Source organism: Mandrillus leucophaeus, unplaced genomic scaffold, assembly GCF_000951045.1.
Source record: "Mandrillus leucophaeus isolate KB7577 unplaced genomic scaffold, Mleu.le_1.0 Scaffold145, whole genome shotgun sequence".
Classification (NCBI taxonomy): domain Eukaryota; kingdom Metazoa; phylum Chordata; class Mammalia; order Primates; family Cercopithecidae; genus Mandrillus; species Mandrillus leucophaeus.
Window position 1 is genome coordinate 1,017,086 of NW_012101421.1, and position 17,653 is coordinate 1,034,738.

General features: G+C 36.2%; 1 protein-coding gene across 1 annotated transcript in view; it reads right to left on the minus strand.

Annotated features, from left to right (window-relative positions):
- The window catches only part of TRAPPC8 (trafficking protein particle complex 8), a 135,675-nt gene that overhangs the window by 69,466 nt on the left and 48,556 nt on the right, over positions 1–17,653 (minus strand). Inside the window, exons 10-12 of the mRNA XM_011974378.1 lie at positions 12,984–13,084; positions 9,871–9,976; positions 2,836–2,967 (exon numbers count right to left, since the gene is read on the minus strand). Of these exons, the coding sequence (XP_011829768.1) occupies positions 2,836–2,967; positions 9,871–9,976; positions 12,984–13,084 (339 nt within the window). The remainder of the gene's footprint in view (positions 1–2,835; positions 2,968–9,870; positions 9,977–12,983; positions 13,085–17,653) is intronic.

The window sequence follows — 17,653 nt, forward strand, 5'->3', positions numbered from 1 at the left end:
GGTGATTATTAAAAAGTCAAAGCTAGGCATGGTGGCTCACGCCTGTAATCCCAGCACTTTGGGAGGCCAAGGCAGGCAGACTACCTGAGGTTGGGAGTTCAAGACCAGCCTGACCAACATGGAGAAACCTCGCCTCTACTAAAAATACAATATTAGCTGAGCGTGGTGATGCATGCCTGTAATCCCAGTTACTCGGGAGGCTGAGGCAGGAGAATTCTGTTTTATGGCACACCTATGTTCATTGCAGCACTACTCACAATAGCAGAGACATGGAATGAACCCAAATGCCTATCAATGATAGACTGAATAAAGAAAATGTGGCACATATATACATACCATGGAATACTATGCAGCCATAAAAAGGAAAGAGATCATGTCCTTTGCAGGGACATGGATGGAGCTGGAAGCCATTATCCTCAGCAAACTAATACAGGAACAGAAAACCAAACACAGCATGTTCTCACTTATAAGTGGGAGCTGAACAATGAGAACACATGGACACAGTAGGAGAACAACACACACTGTGGCCTGTTGCGGGGTAGGGTGGGGGGAGGGAAAGCATTAGCAAAAAGAGTTAATGAATGCTGGGCTTAATACCTAGGTGATGGGTTGACAGGTGCAGCAAACCACTATGGCACACGTTTACCTATGTAACAAACCTGCACATCCTGCACATGTACATTGGAACTTAAAAATTTTTTAAAAATAATAAGAAGTTGGTGCTTCTCAGAAACTCGGCCTCAGTCAGAATTATATGTGTTCTATGCACCCTAACTTCCAAGGAAGAGACTGTTCTTGGCCAGCTTCAGTTAGATATATATTGTATTGACTTATCCAGTAGATCTTAATTTATAGTCATACTCTCAGATTTCCACAAACTGTACTGTTTCGTGGAAGAGCTGTCTTGGGTTCAGAGTGTATAGAGTGGTCATGAAATAGCAAACCCAGCTACCTTGAATCATTAACTTCGCAGGGTTATATGCTACAGTAAGAAGATGATTATCAAGCCAGACAGCAAATATATCTCAACCTACCACAAACGTAGCATTTTTAACTTGTTAGGTATTTCCTAGAAGCAATATGCCCTATAATTTGGGAAGGTAAGATACAAGAAGCTGTTTCTAGTTCCAATGACATTACCATTCTCACAAATGAAACCACTCATAAAAGTGGACAAAGATGTAGAAAAATGATGACTTATTTTCAATAGGAGACAACAGACCATTCCCAATGGGACATATATTTTCTTTCAAGCAAAGGAAACCTGCTTAATACATTTTGTCTTTTTTTGAACAGAAACCTTTTAACCAGAGATACACAGTGGGGTAACATGTTTCAGATGCACTTGCACTTACTACTGAAGAAAAGCCACGAAAAGTAATAATAGTTATTTTTTTTTTAAGTTTTTTCCATGTTAGAGCCTGGGAAATTCTAATTCATGGAGTGTATCAATTATTATAAAGACATTTAATTTTATATTAAGATTTGAAAGGTTTTTTCAATGAACATTAAGCAATTCCACATATTTTCTAACTTTCCACGGGTTCCAAAAAGAGAGGAAGGAACCCAATTTTGAAATGCTGGTTTTAAAAAAGTATAGTATTTTTACATGAAATTGACAGTAATTTCGAACATCTTTACTTTTCTTTGTACCTTTGAAATAATGTATATTGTGTAAAACACTGGGATGCTTTGGTTAGCACAGACTTACAAAAATGTAAGGATGTTCACAGTTACATTTCATACTTAGTATATTCATATTAAATTTTTTTTTTTGAGGCGGAGTCTCGCTTTGTCGCCCAGGCTGGAATGCAGTGGCACAATCTCGGTTCACTGCAAGCTCTGCCTTCCAGGTTCATGCCATTCTCCTGCCTCAGCCTCCTGAGTAGCTGGGACTACAGGTGCCCGCCACCACGCCTGGCTAATTTTTTTTTGTATTTTTAGTAGAGACGGGGTTTCACTGTGTTAGCCAGAATGGTCTCGATCTCCTGACCTCGTGATCCACCCACCTCAGCCTCCCAAAGTGCTGGGGTTACAGGAGTGTGCCACCACGCCCGGCCCATATTAACTAAATTTTTAAAAGATCTTCATATGCCCCTAATAGATCAAAAGCTCCTTAAGAGGTAAGACCATGTTGATTTTATGGGTGTATGTTCAGCTCCTAGTATAGTCTCTGAAATATAGAGATGGTTGTTTAATGGTTGTTTAATCCAAGTTTCTATTTATATTTATAGTAAATCACCATTTCCCTACTGCTACTCTCAGCCTCCAAGAAAGCTAGCTCTCTCCGACTAATGGTTCTAGGACAACTGGGGCTGGATAAATCTCTATAAATCAGTAAAGATCCCAGCAACTCAACTGCTTCAAGAGACAAGAGACAGAAGATGTCTATACATTAAGTATTTAGTCAATAGCATTATAAAGCACTCTGAAACAGAAAGAGCAGGATTTTTTTAAAAATTACTTTGAGAGAGAACAGAAGATCAGAGCTGAAATAGGGAGAATTCATTCCTACTTGAATGCATACAATCTATCTGGCTTTTCACAAATGTGATTTAGTTTAACCTAACCAAAATTTGAGTAAAATTACAAATTTTATAAATAAAAAAACCCTGAGGCTCAGAGAAGCAGCCTGACCAAAGTTGTGAATAGAAGATCAAAATTCATAGCCAGATTTGTCTAAATCCAAATCTCATGCCCTTACCAATAAACTACCTCAGAACAAAATTTCGTTTAGTTTTTAAGATTCATTTTAAATAACAAAAAATGGACAAATGACACACATTTATAAAAGAAATTAATAGCAACTTTTCATTGTAAAGCAAAAGCACTCACCTGCCCTGCTTTACTAAATCGATGGCCTGCCAATATCATATGAAATGCATATTTTCTAACCATGGGACTTTTCATGTTTATAAAGCAATGTGCCGCCTGTTCCAAAAGAAGTGCACTTCGAAGATCAGAATCCTAGTGAATGTTTAAAAGAGAAAAAGGTTAGTTTCACCAAGTTAAAAGTAAATAGATAACTAGTGAAAAAACATTTAATATCTTAATATATAGCATATCCAACGTTTAACTTAAGAGTATATGAGGGCAAAGATCAAGGGGCAAACCAATCTTGATTCTTCCAATAAACACAAAATTTTTTTAAGCTTTGAAAACATTTTCTACCATGAAATACTTAGCTTTTCATAAAAGCCAAATGTCTGGTTATGATATGTGCCATGTACCAAAATCTGTGAATAACTGCAATCCCTTCTCAAATGGCAAAAAAGTTTGTCAACTACAAATTTATTACAGGTATACCGATAAAAAATAAACCAGAAAACATTTACACCAATCTGATTTCCTCTGAAAATTGACTTGTTAGCATATTTTCATCCACCCAAGAAAACATGTACATAGATTATGAAATATTCTAATCTACTCCTTCTCTATAAAATTTTACTGTATTTAAAGGAATCCTCAACGTTTGCTATTATTCCAGAGGGCCAAATCGACTGCATTTCATTAAAAAGTTCAGAAGGCTTCAGTTTCAAAGATTTTCTTTTCACCTGCTATTATTACATTAATAAAGAATACAACTCAAGAAAGTTTCCACTTCAACTGACCCTCACAGTACAGAAACTACAAAACCACATACTACATTACGTCACCACCCTTAAGACAAATCTTTCGACTGAAAGAGTCATCATTTTACAGATAACTGAGAAAGTACTGAAGGTTGCTGATTAAATATCAACAACATTTTCACCAAAACTTTCTCCAGGTTTTTAGCTGTTCTCAAGCTGAACTTACCATGCCCTTCCATGTGTTCTGCTGCCATTATTTTCCCCAGGGAAAGTTGAAAACAGAAAACATTGACTTTAAATGCAATAATTTCAACAAATTATAGTTACATCAAAAGTGTTCACAGACCATTGATTATCATAAACTATCTCTGCGTCAATCATAGAATTATACTAGAGCTGAAATAGACTCGAGGAAACCACCTAGAAAGCATTCAGTAAATGGCAGCTATTATCTATTTCAACCTCCTCCTGATAAAAACTAAATGATTAGATGATTGCTCTAGTAATTAAGATCCAAAAGCTAGTAAGTAAAAAAGTCAGGAATACGTAATTAATTAGTGGTTCTTAAAAATGGGTTTGTGTCAGAAATACTTAGGGGAGCTTGGGAGCTTACTTTATTTTTTAGAAAAATGTTTTCTTTTTAAAAAGTATTAATACAAACTAACTTTTTAAAAAAGAATACGTGTTTGAAGAAAAAATGAACATCTTTCTTTCCTAGCCCATGTTTGATGTCATTTGCCAGAGGTAACTATTCTTTACAGCTTAGTAGTGTTGTGTCCTTTGTCACCCCTCCTGTATATGTATGTGCATGTGTTTACATGCCTAAAACATACGGATTTTTTTAAATACACATACATTTTGATACATAAGTGGTATTTATATAGAGTACCTTGCTTTTTTCACTTATGTAATGGACATCTTTCTAAGACATCTACATCTCTCTCATTTCTTTTAAAGTTACACTGTATTCCATTATAAAATGTACCCTAACTTACCAATTATTGTTTCATATTTTGTTACTACATAAAATGCTTTGATAACTATCTTTATAGAAACATATTTGAATAATTATTCAAATATTTTAATAGAGAAATTTCTGGTAGTAGAACTGCTGAGTTAATGAAAGCTATGCATACACTACTTCAAATTCTAATCAATATAGCCAAACTGCTAAAAAAAAAAAAAAAGTAGCACCAATACATACTCTCATCAACAAAGAATAAGAGTATATGTGTTCCACTCTACTCAGCCAAAAATCTTCAAAATTTTTAGCTAATAAAAGAAAAATGACAGCTGGGAGCTCACACCTATAACAGAACTTTGGGAGGTGAAGGTGGGGGATCGTTTGAGCCAAAGAGTTCAAGACCAGCCTGGGCAACAGAAAGAGACCCCCGTCTCTACAAAAATTAGCTGGGCATGACGGTACCTGTGGTCCTAGCTACTTGGGAGGCTGAGGCAGGAGAATCACCTGAGCCTGGGAGACTGCAGCTGCAGTGAGCCATGAATTCACCACTGCACTCCAGGCTTAGTGACAGAAGGACGACCTGTCTCAAAAAAGGGAAAAAAAATATATATATAACACCTTGTTCCTTAACATACACTTTATCGTAGGACTGTTAATCTTTTCATATGTTTAGGGGATTTTGTACTTTTCCTGTGAATTGCCTGTTTATGCTCTTTTGTGAATGGTTTGTTGTGATTTTCTGCTTTGTAAGAGCCCTTTGTATACTCTTAATATTAGTCCTTTGTGATATATTTTGCAAACAGTATTTTCCAGTTTTGACAAGAAAGAGTTTATTCTTTTGCAGGGCAGCACACTATCATTGCCTTTATGGTGTCAAGATATTGTATCAAACTAAGAAAGGATGTTATCATTCCAAGACTTTAAAAAATGCTCTCTTAGTATTTGCTTCTAGGGGTGTGTGTGTGTGTGTGTGTGTGTGTGTCTGTGTGTGTGTTACTCTGGTTTCATTTTTTATTATAGCTTAATCAAGCCATAATATATTAAAACACAATGAATAAGCTAAGATTCCAACCCAAACAGCTGCTTAGGTATCACAATACCATTTTGTGAATAAGTTAGCTTTCTCCACTAATTTTAAATGATACCTTAACCATATGCAGTATTTAAATTCTCATTCTAGCCCATTAATATGTCTATTCTTATCACTGTATAGAGTTTTACTTTCTGTAGCCTTATATTTTAGTATCTATATATTTTAATATCCAAAATAGGTAATTCTCCCTAATTATTGTTTCTATTTCAGAATTTCACTTAGACCTCAACAGAGTTCAGTTTTTTAAGTGCTGTAATTTCTTAAGTCTATTCTTAGCACAACGCACATATGCATGCATACATACAAACACACATGAAAAAATAAAATAAAATAAAATAAAATAATATATACACACACACTTCTTTATTGCCTATGAAGCTTCACTAAACTGCAAAACCTGAATGGGTAGCAATCCTGGACATTCTAAAAAGCTAAGAATATCCCCTGAGAATACTTAATGGTTTGCAAATGATTCTAATGTACAATCCAGTTAAAAACCAAAACGAGAAACTCTTAGCATTTCCAAATTTAACACTCAAGAACTGACCAACTGAAGGCACATGTGGAAGTCCATGGCCTGTATTAATTTGGCTGAAACAAAATTTTGACTCTTGCATGTAAAGAATCAGTTTCTAGACTGAATGAGAATCAGTTTCTAGAGCTGAATACCATGCTTTCATATCTTAGTCCAGCTTTATTCTTCATTAGACCCTGATTCTTAATGTGACACCCAAAGTGGTAAAAACATTGTTTTGAAAGGAGAAAAATTGCCCTGAAAAGAATGACAACTGCTATCAGTGTTGACGGAAGAGAAATAAAAGGATTTTTACAAAGTGATGGTTTTATCCAGAAAGCAAAGGCTTTAAATGAATTGAAAGATAAAATTTTAATATAGTGGTGTATTTCATACTATCAAATAACAAGTTTTATATATGTTCCGTAAGAAACTAAAAAAAAAAAAAAAAATCTGTTGATAGCATTTCATTAAGAACTCCGGCCTATGAAAATTCTGTCCACAACCAAGAGATAATTTTAACAAAAGATAAAAAGATAACAGTAACTTAAAATATGAGGGTTATGTACAGAAAAAAAAAAATTCATCTGAGGTAGAGGCCTCAATAAACACTTCAATAAAAACACAGTTGATAAAGCCACCAGTTGTAGCTAACTAACTGAATCAAACATCAAACAAAAAAGATGGCTCTAAGCTTTTAAGATTTCATCTCCGCATAACCATGAAGTTAACAGGAAAGAGAGGTGCTTTCAGCTGATAAATTTCCCATAAGACCAGTTACTCCCAAGCTGAAGAAACTTACAAAAACTGATATTAGCATCCCTAGAAACTGATTTTTCATATTTATATATAGTAACAGAAAAAATGGGTTGTAAGACCAGAATAAGTGTTCAATACAGAAACAGATACAAGCAGGTATGTCTTAAGCACCAAATTCATATATATCCTATATGGTGATAAATGTGGCATGTTTTATCATTAAACTGGGTTTGCTCTGCCATTCTGAGAATCCCAGGGCATAAAACAAAAAATAAGATCCACTTGCCCAAAAATTTGCAGTACATAAAGTCAAAGCACAGCTCCTCCTCTTGCCCAGGCCTCATTAACTATCTTTCCCTATGACGGTATTAGCAAAAATCTAGGGAACACAGTTCAGGCATGTCAAGAGTATGTAACTCAGTTTTCCAGCTTCAAAACCAGTGTGCCCCTCTTGATATTATACAGCCTTTCTAGTTAACAAAATACATACAATAAATGTAAATTGTTGGTAAAGATTTAACATAATTTATAAACATTATGCCCAATAATCATTAGTTTCAAGTTACCCCAAAGAAATTTATGACAGGTATTGCAGAAAAGGCCACTGAGGATCACAATTTCTGGGTACATGCACCACCACCTGCCCCCTCTCCCCACCATATGGCAGTAAATAACAATGATACATTTTCTAGACTTTCATGATAAAACAAATCATCCAGATTTGAGAAAGAAAAGTGAAAACAAAGAGTTGGAAAGAAGAGAAAAATGACAAAAAATAACACGGTTATAATGCAGACAGGAGAATTTGCTCTGAAGAAATTTTATTCACATATGTGGATAGAATGGCAATTAAAAGCATTTAAGCAAGGAAGAAAAAAAGGAATTTTATTCAAGCTCCTGAACCATAAATTATTTTTACATTCACTGATAATCCTTAGGTTGAAAAACACAGCAACACATTCAAATCCAAGTTAAGATTATTTATTATAATAGAGAACATCAGAATACTCAAAAGCCTATATTCAGCTCTACAAATAGTTTGTTACCTGTTCATATTTATTAGTCAGTGGCCATGCAATAACAATTATTAAACATTTTAAATATCACTTCTTAACCTAACTAGTTAGATCTTACAGAAACTTTTGTAGAAGAATTAATGGTTCAGTTCCAACAAACACTTGTAGAGCATCTAATCCACGTGCCAAGGCCAGTGTTTGGCAACAGGAATAAAAACAGAAGGCAACACGGTTCCCTGACCTCAAGAAGCTAACAGCTTAAGAAGCTTAAACATAATTTCCAATATAATATAATATGGTAAGTCAGGTTTTACAGCATTATATGAGAGAGCAGAACAGAGACACTCAGGACAAACGGGTGTACTAGGCAAGACTATCTGAAGTACACAACTGATATCATGACTAGTAAACTAGACAAAGCAAGAGGGAAAAGGCCACAGTCCCAAATAAAAAATATTAAGAATGAGAACTAGTACAGTAGGAGAAGTTTTAAAAAACCAACAAAAGAAAGAGATAAGTAAACTATATGGAGATACAAAAAGAAAATATATTTTTAAAGATTAAAATTATTTTAATTAAATAAATAATGTTTAAGAGCTTGAAAACAAAAATTACTCCCACCCCCACCTCCATTCTACATTGGATTACAGACAGGATAGGAGAATACAGGAATATCTCAAGCCATTTCTGCCTTGAGCAAATAAAGGGCTTGTTAGTGATAACATAACTGAAGATCATGATATATCAGGTAAAAAATTTTATGGGTTTATTTATACGTTAATTTAAGATGCCTTCGAAACACGAAGTAGATAAATCTTTGTTGCTGCTCTCGCTCTGTCGCCCAGGCTGGAGTGCAGTGGCGCGATCTCAGCTCACTGCAACCCCCACCTTGTGTTCAAGTAATTCTCCTGCCTCAGCCTCCTGAGTAGCTGAGATTACAGGTGTGCACCACCACGCCCAGCTAATTTTTGTATTTTTAGTAGATAGGATTACATTATGTTGGCCAGGCTGGTCTCAAACTCCTGACCTCAGGTGATCCGCCCGCTTCAGCCTCCCAGAGTGCTAGGATTACAGGCGTGAGCCATCACGCCTGGCCGCAAGTAGATAAATCTTAAGGACAGTTGGCTATACAAATCTAAAGCTCAAAGAAAGCTCAGGGTTAAAGACAGATTTGAAAGTGGAAAGCATGGCTGTGGACAAGATCATCCCCAAAACGTAAAGAGTTAAAAAGTGCAGTGGTCCAAGGACTAAAATCCTAGGATAATTTAACATTTAAGGAGCAAACAAAGGAGATATTTGATTTCATTCCTTCATTCTTCAGTAGTCATCTAAAAAACATGTTATTAACAATACTTAAAAAGGAATTACTACCATTCTTTACAAGCCTGTAGTCAATGCAACTCAATAATGTTTGTTGTAAAATCTTCAACAACTATAAATGAATTACTTTCTTCTCTTTTAAAATATTCACAATATAGGTTTTTTAAATGTTTAAGATGATTTTCTTAAAAAGTTCATGCTAGTTGAAAGTAAAATTAAAAACTCCTTAGTGATTAGTCTTTTAAAATCAGCTTTATTTCCCTAGCAGACTCAGATAACAAAATATGAAAAATAAAAAATAAAATATCATTTTATATTAGGAACAACGCACATGCACATTGTTTTAAATATTCTTATTCAAAGGACAAAAACCTAATAAGTCACAGAGTATGTATGCTCAATACACGTCTGTAGTTAATAATGAAATGTAGCCTTAAAATATGTAAATTTAATTTATAAAAAATTACATTTAAAATTAACTCCACAAAAAACTAAAATAGCCATGTTGTAAATTCCCAAAGAGTGATTTCCCTGGCTAATTTTATGTTTTGTAAACCCTTTCAAGAAAGAAGATGCGTCTTTTTAAAAAATGAACAACGCTAATTAAAGGAAATACTACACAGTTTCAGTACCTCACTGGTCAACCGTATTAGGAGAGCTGCAGCCTCTGAATATTTGCTTTGGCTTTTTAAAAGTTCAGCACTAAGCAACACACATCTTTCTGCCAACACCATATTCCTGTAGAAAAAAGGACAAGAAAATAAAATCAGCACAATAATACCTTAGCACATCAAAGTAAATGTGTTCAGCAAAAGATTCCAATTACAATTTTAGAGGACAGTTGCAGGGAATTGGTTCCAGGACCCTCCAGGATACTAAAATCCAAGGTTTATCCAGTTCCTTATATAAAATTGCATAGTATTTGCATATTAACCCATACACATCCTCTTGTGTAATTTAAATAATCTCTACATTACTTATAATACCTACTATAATGTAAATACTATGTAAATCATTGTCATACTTTATTTTTCATTTGTATTTTTAATTTTTATATTATTATTTATTGTTGGGTTTTCCCAAATATTTTTAATCTGTGGTTGGTCGAATCTGCAGACACACAGGGCTGCCTATAAAAAGCAGAAAAGAAGTCTATGTCCTTGTTTGGCACCTACCAAAAAGGCTTTCTTAAAAAATCTTCAAAAACTTCTCATAACTCATCAAAACTTCTCATTATCACGTAATTTGGCAGTAAGAATATAATGCAAAGTCCTATCTCCTGTATGCAAAAAAGCTAGAACTGGTTCCATAACATATTCAACAAAGTCTGCTTTGAACAGAAAAATATAAACATGTCACACGTATTTCTTTCTCTTTCCTTATGCAAATTCTGATTGTGTTTCATTTTGCTGGCTACTTTGAGGAATACTTAGGTATTTTCCCCCTGGTAGTACCATTAAGATGTTTCTGCTAGAGATGGCATAGAGCCAGTGTTGTCTGACTGATTCCTGATCCAATTTTAGGTTTTTTTGTAAAAATACAATCAGTTGATTTTGTGTACTACTATATCAGTAATCTAGAATTAGATTATCCATTTTAGAAAAGAATAAAAACAAATGAAAACATTCTTACTATGAAATTACAAGATGGAATCCTATTGCTGGCAAACAGCAGCAAAAGTTTTTCTTTTTACTTTCTAATCCTTATAGAATCAAAATATCACTTGGCTTTAAAATTATTAATACAACTAAAGTTTGCTAACTTGAACTTACTTTGGAAGTCCATTCTAAACAATGAATAGTATTTATTTTAGAAACACAATTTACTCCTTTCAAAAATTCAAAAATTATTATACTGACTTGTCATAAACTTTCTACAAATCATACCTTTCTTCCTTGGAGGTTAGGTATTTATGAATACCTAAGATTGTTTTGATGAACACAAAAGACTAACTCCTATATACTATCAACTACTTATTTAACAGGTTCAGTTCTTAAAGATTTTTCTTCAGTAAATTTTATAAATTCCCTTAAATCTTAACACTTATGTTTGATTCCTAAACGATTTATCCCATATAGTCAATTACTTCAGTTTCTTCACCTGTAAAATAAGAATAATAACATGCACGATTTCAGAGGTTTGTTGTTAAGACTAAATGTGCATATAAATTTCTTCGACATAATGGCAAATGCTGAACACTCAAAAAATGTTTATTATTATCTTATTAATGATGCTGTTCTGTTCTAACCATGTTACCATTACGATGACTACTTTTACTTCAACATTATAGGGATCAAAACTGCCTCTATATCTGTCTTCCAATGCATCTATTCTGAAACAACAGAAAAGTCAGATTAATTTTTCCAAAAAGTAACTTCTATTATGTTAAGTCCCCACTCAAATATTTGGTAATTTTCCATTTACTACTACGTAAGTCTTCACTGCAGCTTAATAAAAATAATACATGAGTGTGGTGCGGTGGCTCACGCCTGTAATCCCAGCACTTTGGGAGGCCAAGGCGGGCAGATCATGAGGTCAGGAATTCGACATCAGCCTGGCCGAAAAAATAGTGAAACACCGTCTCTACTAAAAATACAAAAAATTAGCTGGGCATGGTGACAGATGCCTATAATTCCAGCTACTTGGGAGGCTGAGTCAGGAGAATCACTTGAACCCAGGAGGTGGTGGTAGCAATGAGCTGAGATCACACCATTGCACTCCAGCTGCGCGACAGTGCGAGACTCTGTCTCAAAAAAATAAATAAGTAAATAAAAAATAAAAAACATGGGCTAGGCATGGCGGCTCATGCCTGTAATCTCAGCACTTTGGGAGGCTGAGGTGGGTGGATCTCTTGAGGTCAAGCGTTCGAGACCAGCCTGGCAAACATGGTGAAACCCTGTCTCTACTGTAGCCAGGCATGGTGGCGCACTCCTGTAAACCCAGCTACTCCAAAGGCTGAGGCAGGAAAATCACTCGAACCCAGGAGGCAGAGGTTACAGTGAGCCAAGATCGCAGCCACTGCACTCCAGCCTGGGCGACAGAGCAAGACTCTGTCTCAAAAAAAAAAAATAATAAACAAAAATAAAAATAATACACGACAGTAAAGGTTCCTTACACAGATTTATCTCAAATCTCCTTTCCAAATTTATCATGCAGTACTTTCCCTATACAGAAACCTTCCAACCTAGCCAGGGCTTTCTTCTCTTTAGCCAATAATGCACATCTAAAACATTATGCCTGCCAATCACAATTCCTGATACATCTTCACAGTTATCAAGTCCTAACCACTTTTCTTTCAAGGTCTACCCATCAAATATCCCATGAAATCTCCCCTGACCACTGGGCACCAGTTCATAGTCTCCTTATAGGTGGTGAGTTCTCACTCTTACAGGGTTCAACAGAAAGCACTATGAATACAATATTGTTTAACTATTTTTTTTTTGCCTATTTAACAAAGAAAATGCAAAATGACTAATTCCTAACTTGACAGCAGTTTAAAGTTAGAAATATCCCCACAATACAAATTACCTTCAATGTAACATATAATCTCTACATAACACATTCCTACCTGCCAATCCAAACAAAATAGAAAAGAAAAAGGTATAATAAAACATTAATTTTTTAAAAATTACCTCAACTTGTCTCTATTAACTTGATTTGGGAGTTTAGGAATGGAGGAAAAAAAAAAAAAAAGAACAAACTGATCTCTGACTGGATACAATATAAATCTTATATAGTCACCTACTTGCAGATATCCCTGTATGTCTGAATTGCTGTATCCATGTAATGAGCAGGATATGGCCTAGGTGCTCCTGGTTGAAGAAAAGCAGACACTGCTGCCATTTCCTAAAATAAAAGATATAGTTTACATATTTCAAAAGAAGAAACAGTCTTACAGTTTAGATAGGAAACTAAACGTTGGCATGAAATTTGCTTTTTTTTTTTTAACTGGATACACATGTATAAACTTTATAGCCTAACGCAGATTTGAAAAACACATTTACAGCCCAGTCACTCATCAGAGAAGATGGGTGATCTGACTCTGGAAAGACTGAAGTCAGAGAGATCAAAAGAGTACCTAGAATTCAAATAAGTAATGAGTAAGAGTCCTATAGAAACCTCCACGTAGTAATGTCTTAGCTCTTGTGAGCAAGACCTTGTGAGCAGTACCTTCAGTTAAGGCCTCTAAAACATATCCTTAAAGACTACGGGCTCCTTAGCCACCTGGTCTCAGAGAAATCATGACAGTAACAGGCATTTCCTTATTGTATTTATATTACTCTCTTCCTACACTTTCCAACTCCTGAACACCCTCTAATGACCACTGTCTGGGGATGTGTTTTTCCTGAAAGAACATGAGGAATACACAGACCAAAAGGGAGATGCTTCCATTACAGGCAAAGTTAGATTGGATAAGATTTAGCAGTTAAACTGCAGGAATATAAAGAATGAATTCTGGTGTTCAGACAATTACAAAAGGCTCAGGCAAATATAAGGGCACCACTGGCTACATGTGGAGCAAAGACTGCTTCCTAAGATTGTTTAGACCCCAGGGAGGTCTTTACTTTTGCCTAGACTCAGATTTGCCATGGAAATTCCAAAGAGAGCAGACATTTGGATTTGTCCTCCTTTGGGTGTCTACCTGAATGTTGTGTGTAGCAGTGTGAGTGAGTGTATGTATACACAATGTGCTTATGAGTGAATGCTATGTCAGGCCTAGTGGTTAGGTGTGTTGTCTATCACTTTTCTTTATTTTGTCCAGATTTTTTAATCTTCTGTTTTCTAGAGCTACTTATGTTTCCCCTGTTTATCATTGTAGTATTTGACAGTTATCTCTTCCCATCAAAAATATGCTAAACTGGCCAGGTGCAGTGACGCACGCCTATGATCCCAGCACTTTGGGAGGCTGAGGCGGATGGATCACTTGACGTCAGGAGTTTGAGACCAGCCTGGCCAACATGGTGAAACACTGTCTCCAATAAAAATACAAAAATTCCTGAACACCCTCAATAGCCAGGAGTGGTGGCAGGCACCTGTAATCCCAGCTACTCGGGAGGCTGAGGCAGGAGAATCGCTTGAACCTGGGAAGCAGAGGTTGTATTGAGCCGAGATAGTGCCACTGCACACTGGCCTGGGTGACAGAGTAAGATTTGATCTCAAAAAACAAACAACAACAAAAAAAAATATGCTGACCCTACGCTGGTCAGAGCAAGAGGTTATGTCTGTTAAGCAGCATCTTACCCGCAGTGTTTTCCCAGATAGCTGCCTAACAGCTTTAAGTGGGAGGTTGAATAGTCAGTTTATCTAAATCATCTATTTTTCCAAACTAGCTTGAAAGGTCTTTTCATTTATTTTTACTCCATGGGCCTCTGATATGCTGAGATATAACGCAGTTATGGTTGTGGTATCATCTGTTATAGACACAAAAGGGAAAAAAGGTTGGCCAGGCCCAACATAACCAGCATGTTAGGTTGCCACTGGAGATGGGGGAGTCAGTCTCCACTTTGCAGTTGGGACTGTGCTCCTCTAACCTGTTTGCTGGGTTTTCTGTTTGAAAATAGCCCCTATTCCTCTCCAGCGTCCTGCTTTTTGATTGTGTGTGTGTGTGTGTGTGTGTGTGTGTGTGTGTGTGTGTTTTCCCTGTAACACTGGAAGTGGAAACAATTTTCCACCCAGAGAGAAGCTTTGACCCAAAATGCTCCAAGAATGAATTTCCAAATATTTGCTAGTAGAAAAGGAGCAGAGGCTATGACAAGAGTGATTTAGTGTTGTACTTTCAAAAGAATTATCTACTATAGTAATATACGTAATACATTTATATAAGCTTTCAATCTTAAAATTCTCTAGTCAATATCCGAAGTCTTCCATTCAATATTTAAATGAGATTTTCAAAAAAAAACTATGGTGTATATATACTATCAAATTAGCCTAGTTTAAGATTTCTACTAACACCCTCCTCCCTGTTCTTCCCTAACCTTCAATAAGTAGAGAACAGACCAATGATGGATCACAAAGAGAAAAAATAAAGTACATCTCTTTCCAATTTATTGGTAACAATATAAAATCAGAGCTCACAACGGCTTGCCTTATCAATATATTCTGCCAATTACAAACTCTAGTTTATATCCACTATCATATAGATGGTGCAAAGACCATTTTTCTTAAACCTATTATTACTGTCAATTTCCTAGGTCATATTTCATTTTAAAACTTCATTCTGGATGGGTTCACTGGCTCACACATGTAATCTCAGCACTTTGGCAGGCTGAGGCAGGAGGATTGCTTCAGCCCAGGAATTCAAGACCAGCCTGGGCAACATACTGAGATCTAGATCAAAAAAACAAACAAACAAAAAAAACCCTCATTCTATTGGCAATGCCTAGGACTTTAGTTAATAATTCAAATAATATACAATGGTGGTCAAAGGATTTAGAAATGAAGATTTAGCACGGTGCCACATGCTTGTAACCCCAGCACGTTGGAAGGCCAAGGCAGGGAGAATGCTTGAGCTCAGGAGTTCAAAACAATCCTGGGCAACATGGCAAAATGCCATCTCTACAAAAAATATAAAAATTAGCCAGACGTGGTGGTGCACGCCTGTAGTCCCAGCTACTGTGAGGGGCTGAGGTGGGAGGATCAGTTGAACCCAGGAGGTTGAGGCTACATAAGCTGTGATCACACCACTGTACTCCAGCCTGGGCAACAGAGCAAGACCTTGCCTCCAAAAAAAAAAAATCACCTAAGTTTTAATGAAAATGGCTCACGCCTGTAATCCCAACACTTTGAGAGAGATTGAGGCAGGCAGATCACCTGAAGTCTGGAGTTCGAGACCAGCCTGACCAACATGGAGAAATCCTGTCTCTACTAAAAATACAAAATTAGCCAGGTGTGGTGGTGCCTGCCTGTAATGCCAGCTACTCGGGAGGCTGAGACAGGAGAATAGCAGGACGGGAAAGCCATAATTCACTTTTAAGACAAACAAATGTACTTCTCTGCCACATTTTTTAAAATAGAAGAAAAAACAAATAATGATTTGGGAACTGAAATATGATTAAAGCCTTTAACCTGATAGTTCCCTGAATGACAATATGAACCATATCTATTTCAGAATGCCTCTGCATCCTCAGCACTCAGCAGTATCTGCTCTAAAATTCATTGAAGGAGCTAAATAAAAATACATAATATCCATGTGACAAAATATCGTACAGCTCTAAAACATGTTTTCTTGGCCGGGTCCAGTGGATCACGCCTGTAATCCTAGCACTTTGGGAGGCCGAGGCAGGCAGATCCCTTGAGGTCAGGAGTTTGAGATCAGTCTGGCGAACTTGGTGAAACCCCATCTCTACTACAAATACAAAAATTAGCTGGGTGTGGTGGCACATGCTTGTAATCCCAGCCACTTGGGAGGCTGAGGCAGGAGGCTCGCTTGAACACAGGAGGTGGAGGATGCAGAGAGCTGAAATCAGGCCACCGCACTCCAGACTGGTCAAGAGTGAGACTCCGTCTCAAAAAAAAAAAAGTCTTCAAGAATTCCTATTACTGGTTTTGCTGTGATATTTATTTTGCCTTTGTAGTTACAATGACTAAATATCTTCTACAATTTTCATCTAAAAAGGCATACGATCTAGTCCATTCTACTACAACACATTTTGATCTTATCAATTAGTTAACATGTGAATGGCAAGGGAAGTGGTATCAGTTCAAATTAAATTTTTATTTATTCATACATAATTTTTCTTAGGCAAGGGAATCAAAAATAGCAGTATTATAAACTTATATCCTTCAGAACGAAAGGAAAAAGCCCTGAGCTCAGCTGCTGCACAGAAAGGCTCTCTTTCAAGCTGCTAAAAACGAATGCCTACACTTTGGTGCATATGGACTCTGTCTCCAGAGCAGCACACTACCAGCCTTTCACAGCTCTGGGCTCAGGGCAGGCTGTACTTTCTTCTATGATCGGCTTCATGGCAGCTCCCCTGGTTAGGAACTCTTCTTGCTCACCCCCATCCCTATAAAAAATTTATTTTTTATATTCCCTGAGGTATCCTCAGCCATGCTAAGCTGCCTATCTAGATTATTTAGGTAATCTTCCAAGGTACCGTTTAAAGTTTTTGTTTGTGCTCTGGTTACAAAGATGAATAGGTTTAAGAAGAGTATCCCAACTTTTCTCAGAAGCCTATTATTTTTAGGGTAGCTTTTAAAGGCTACAATGATTTTCAGGTACACAAATATGTAAGAGCAAATATGCCTTTATTTTCCAGTGCTATATTATTTTCTCTCAAACAGCTACTAATACTTCCAGTTGAATGGCTTAAATGTAGTTTTTATCAAACATTCTACTTGCAGATACATTAAATAAAATTTTGTCATTACAAATGCATACCTAGGTTATAAGGTATTAATAATAACATGAAGTAT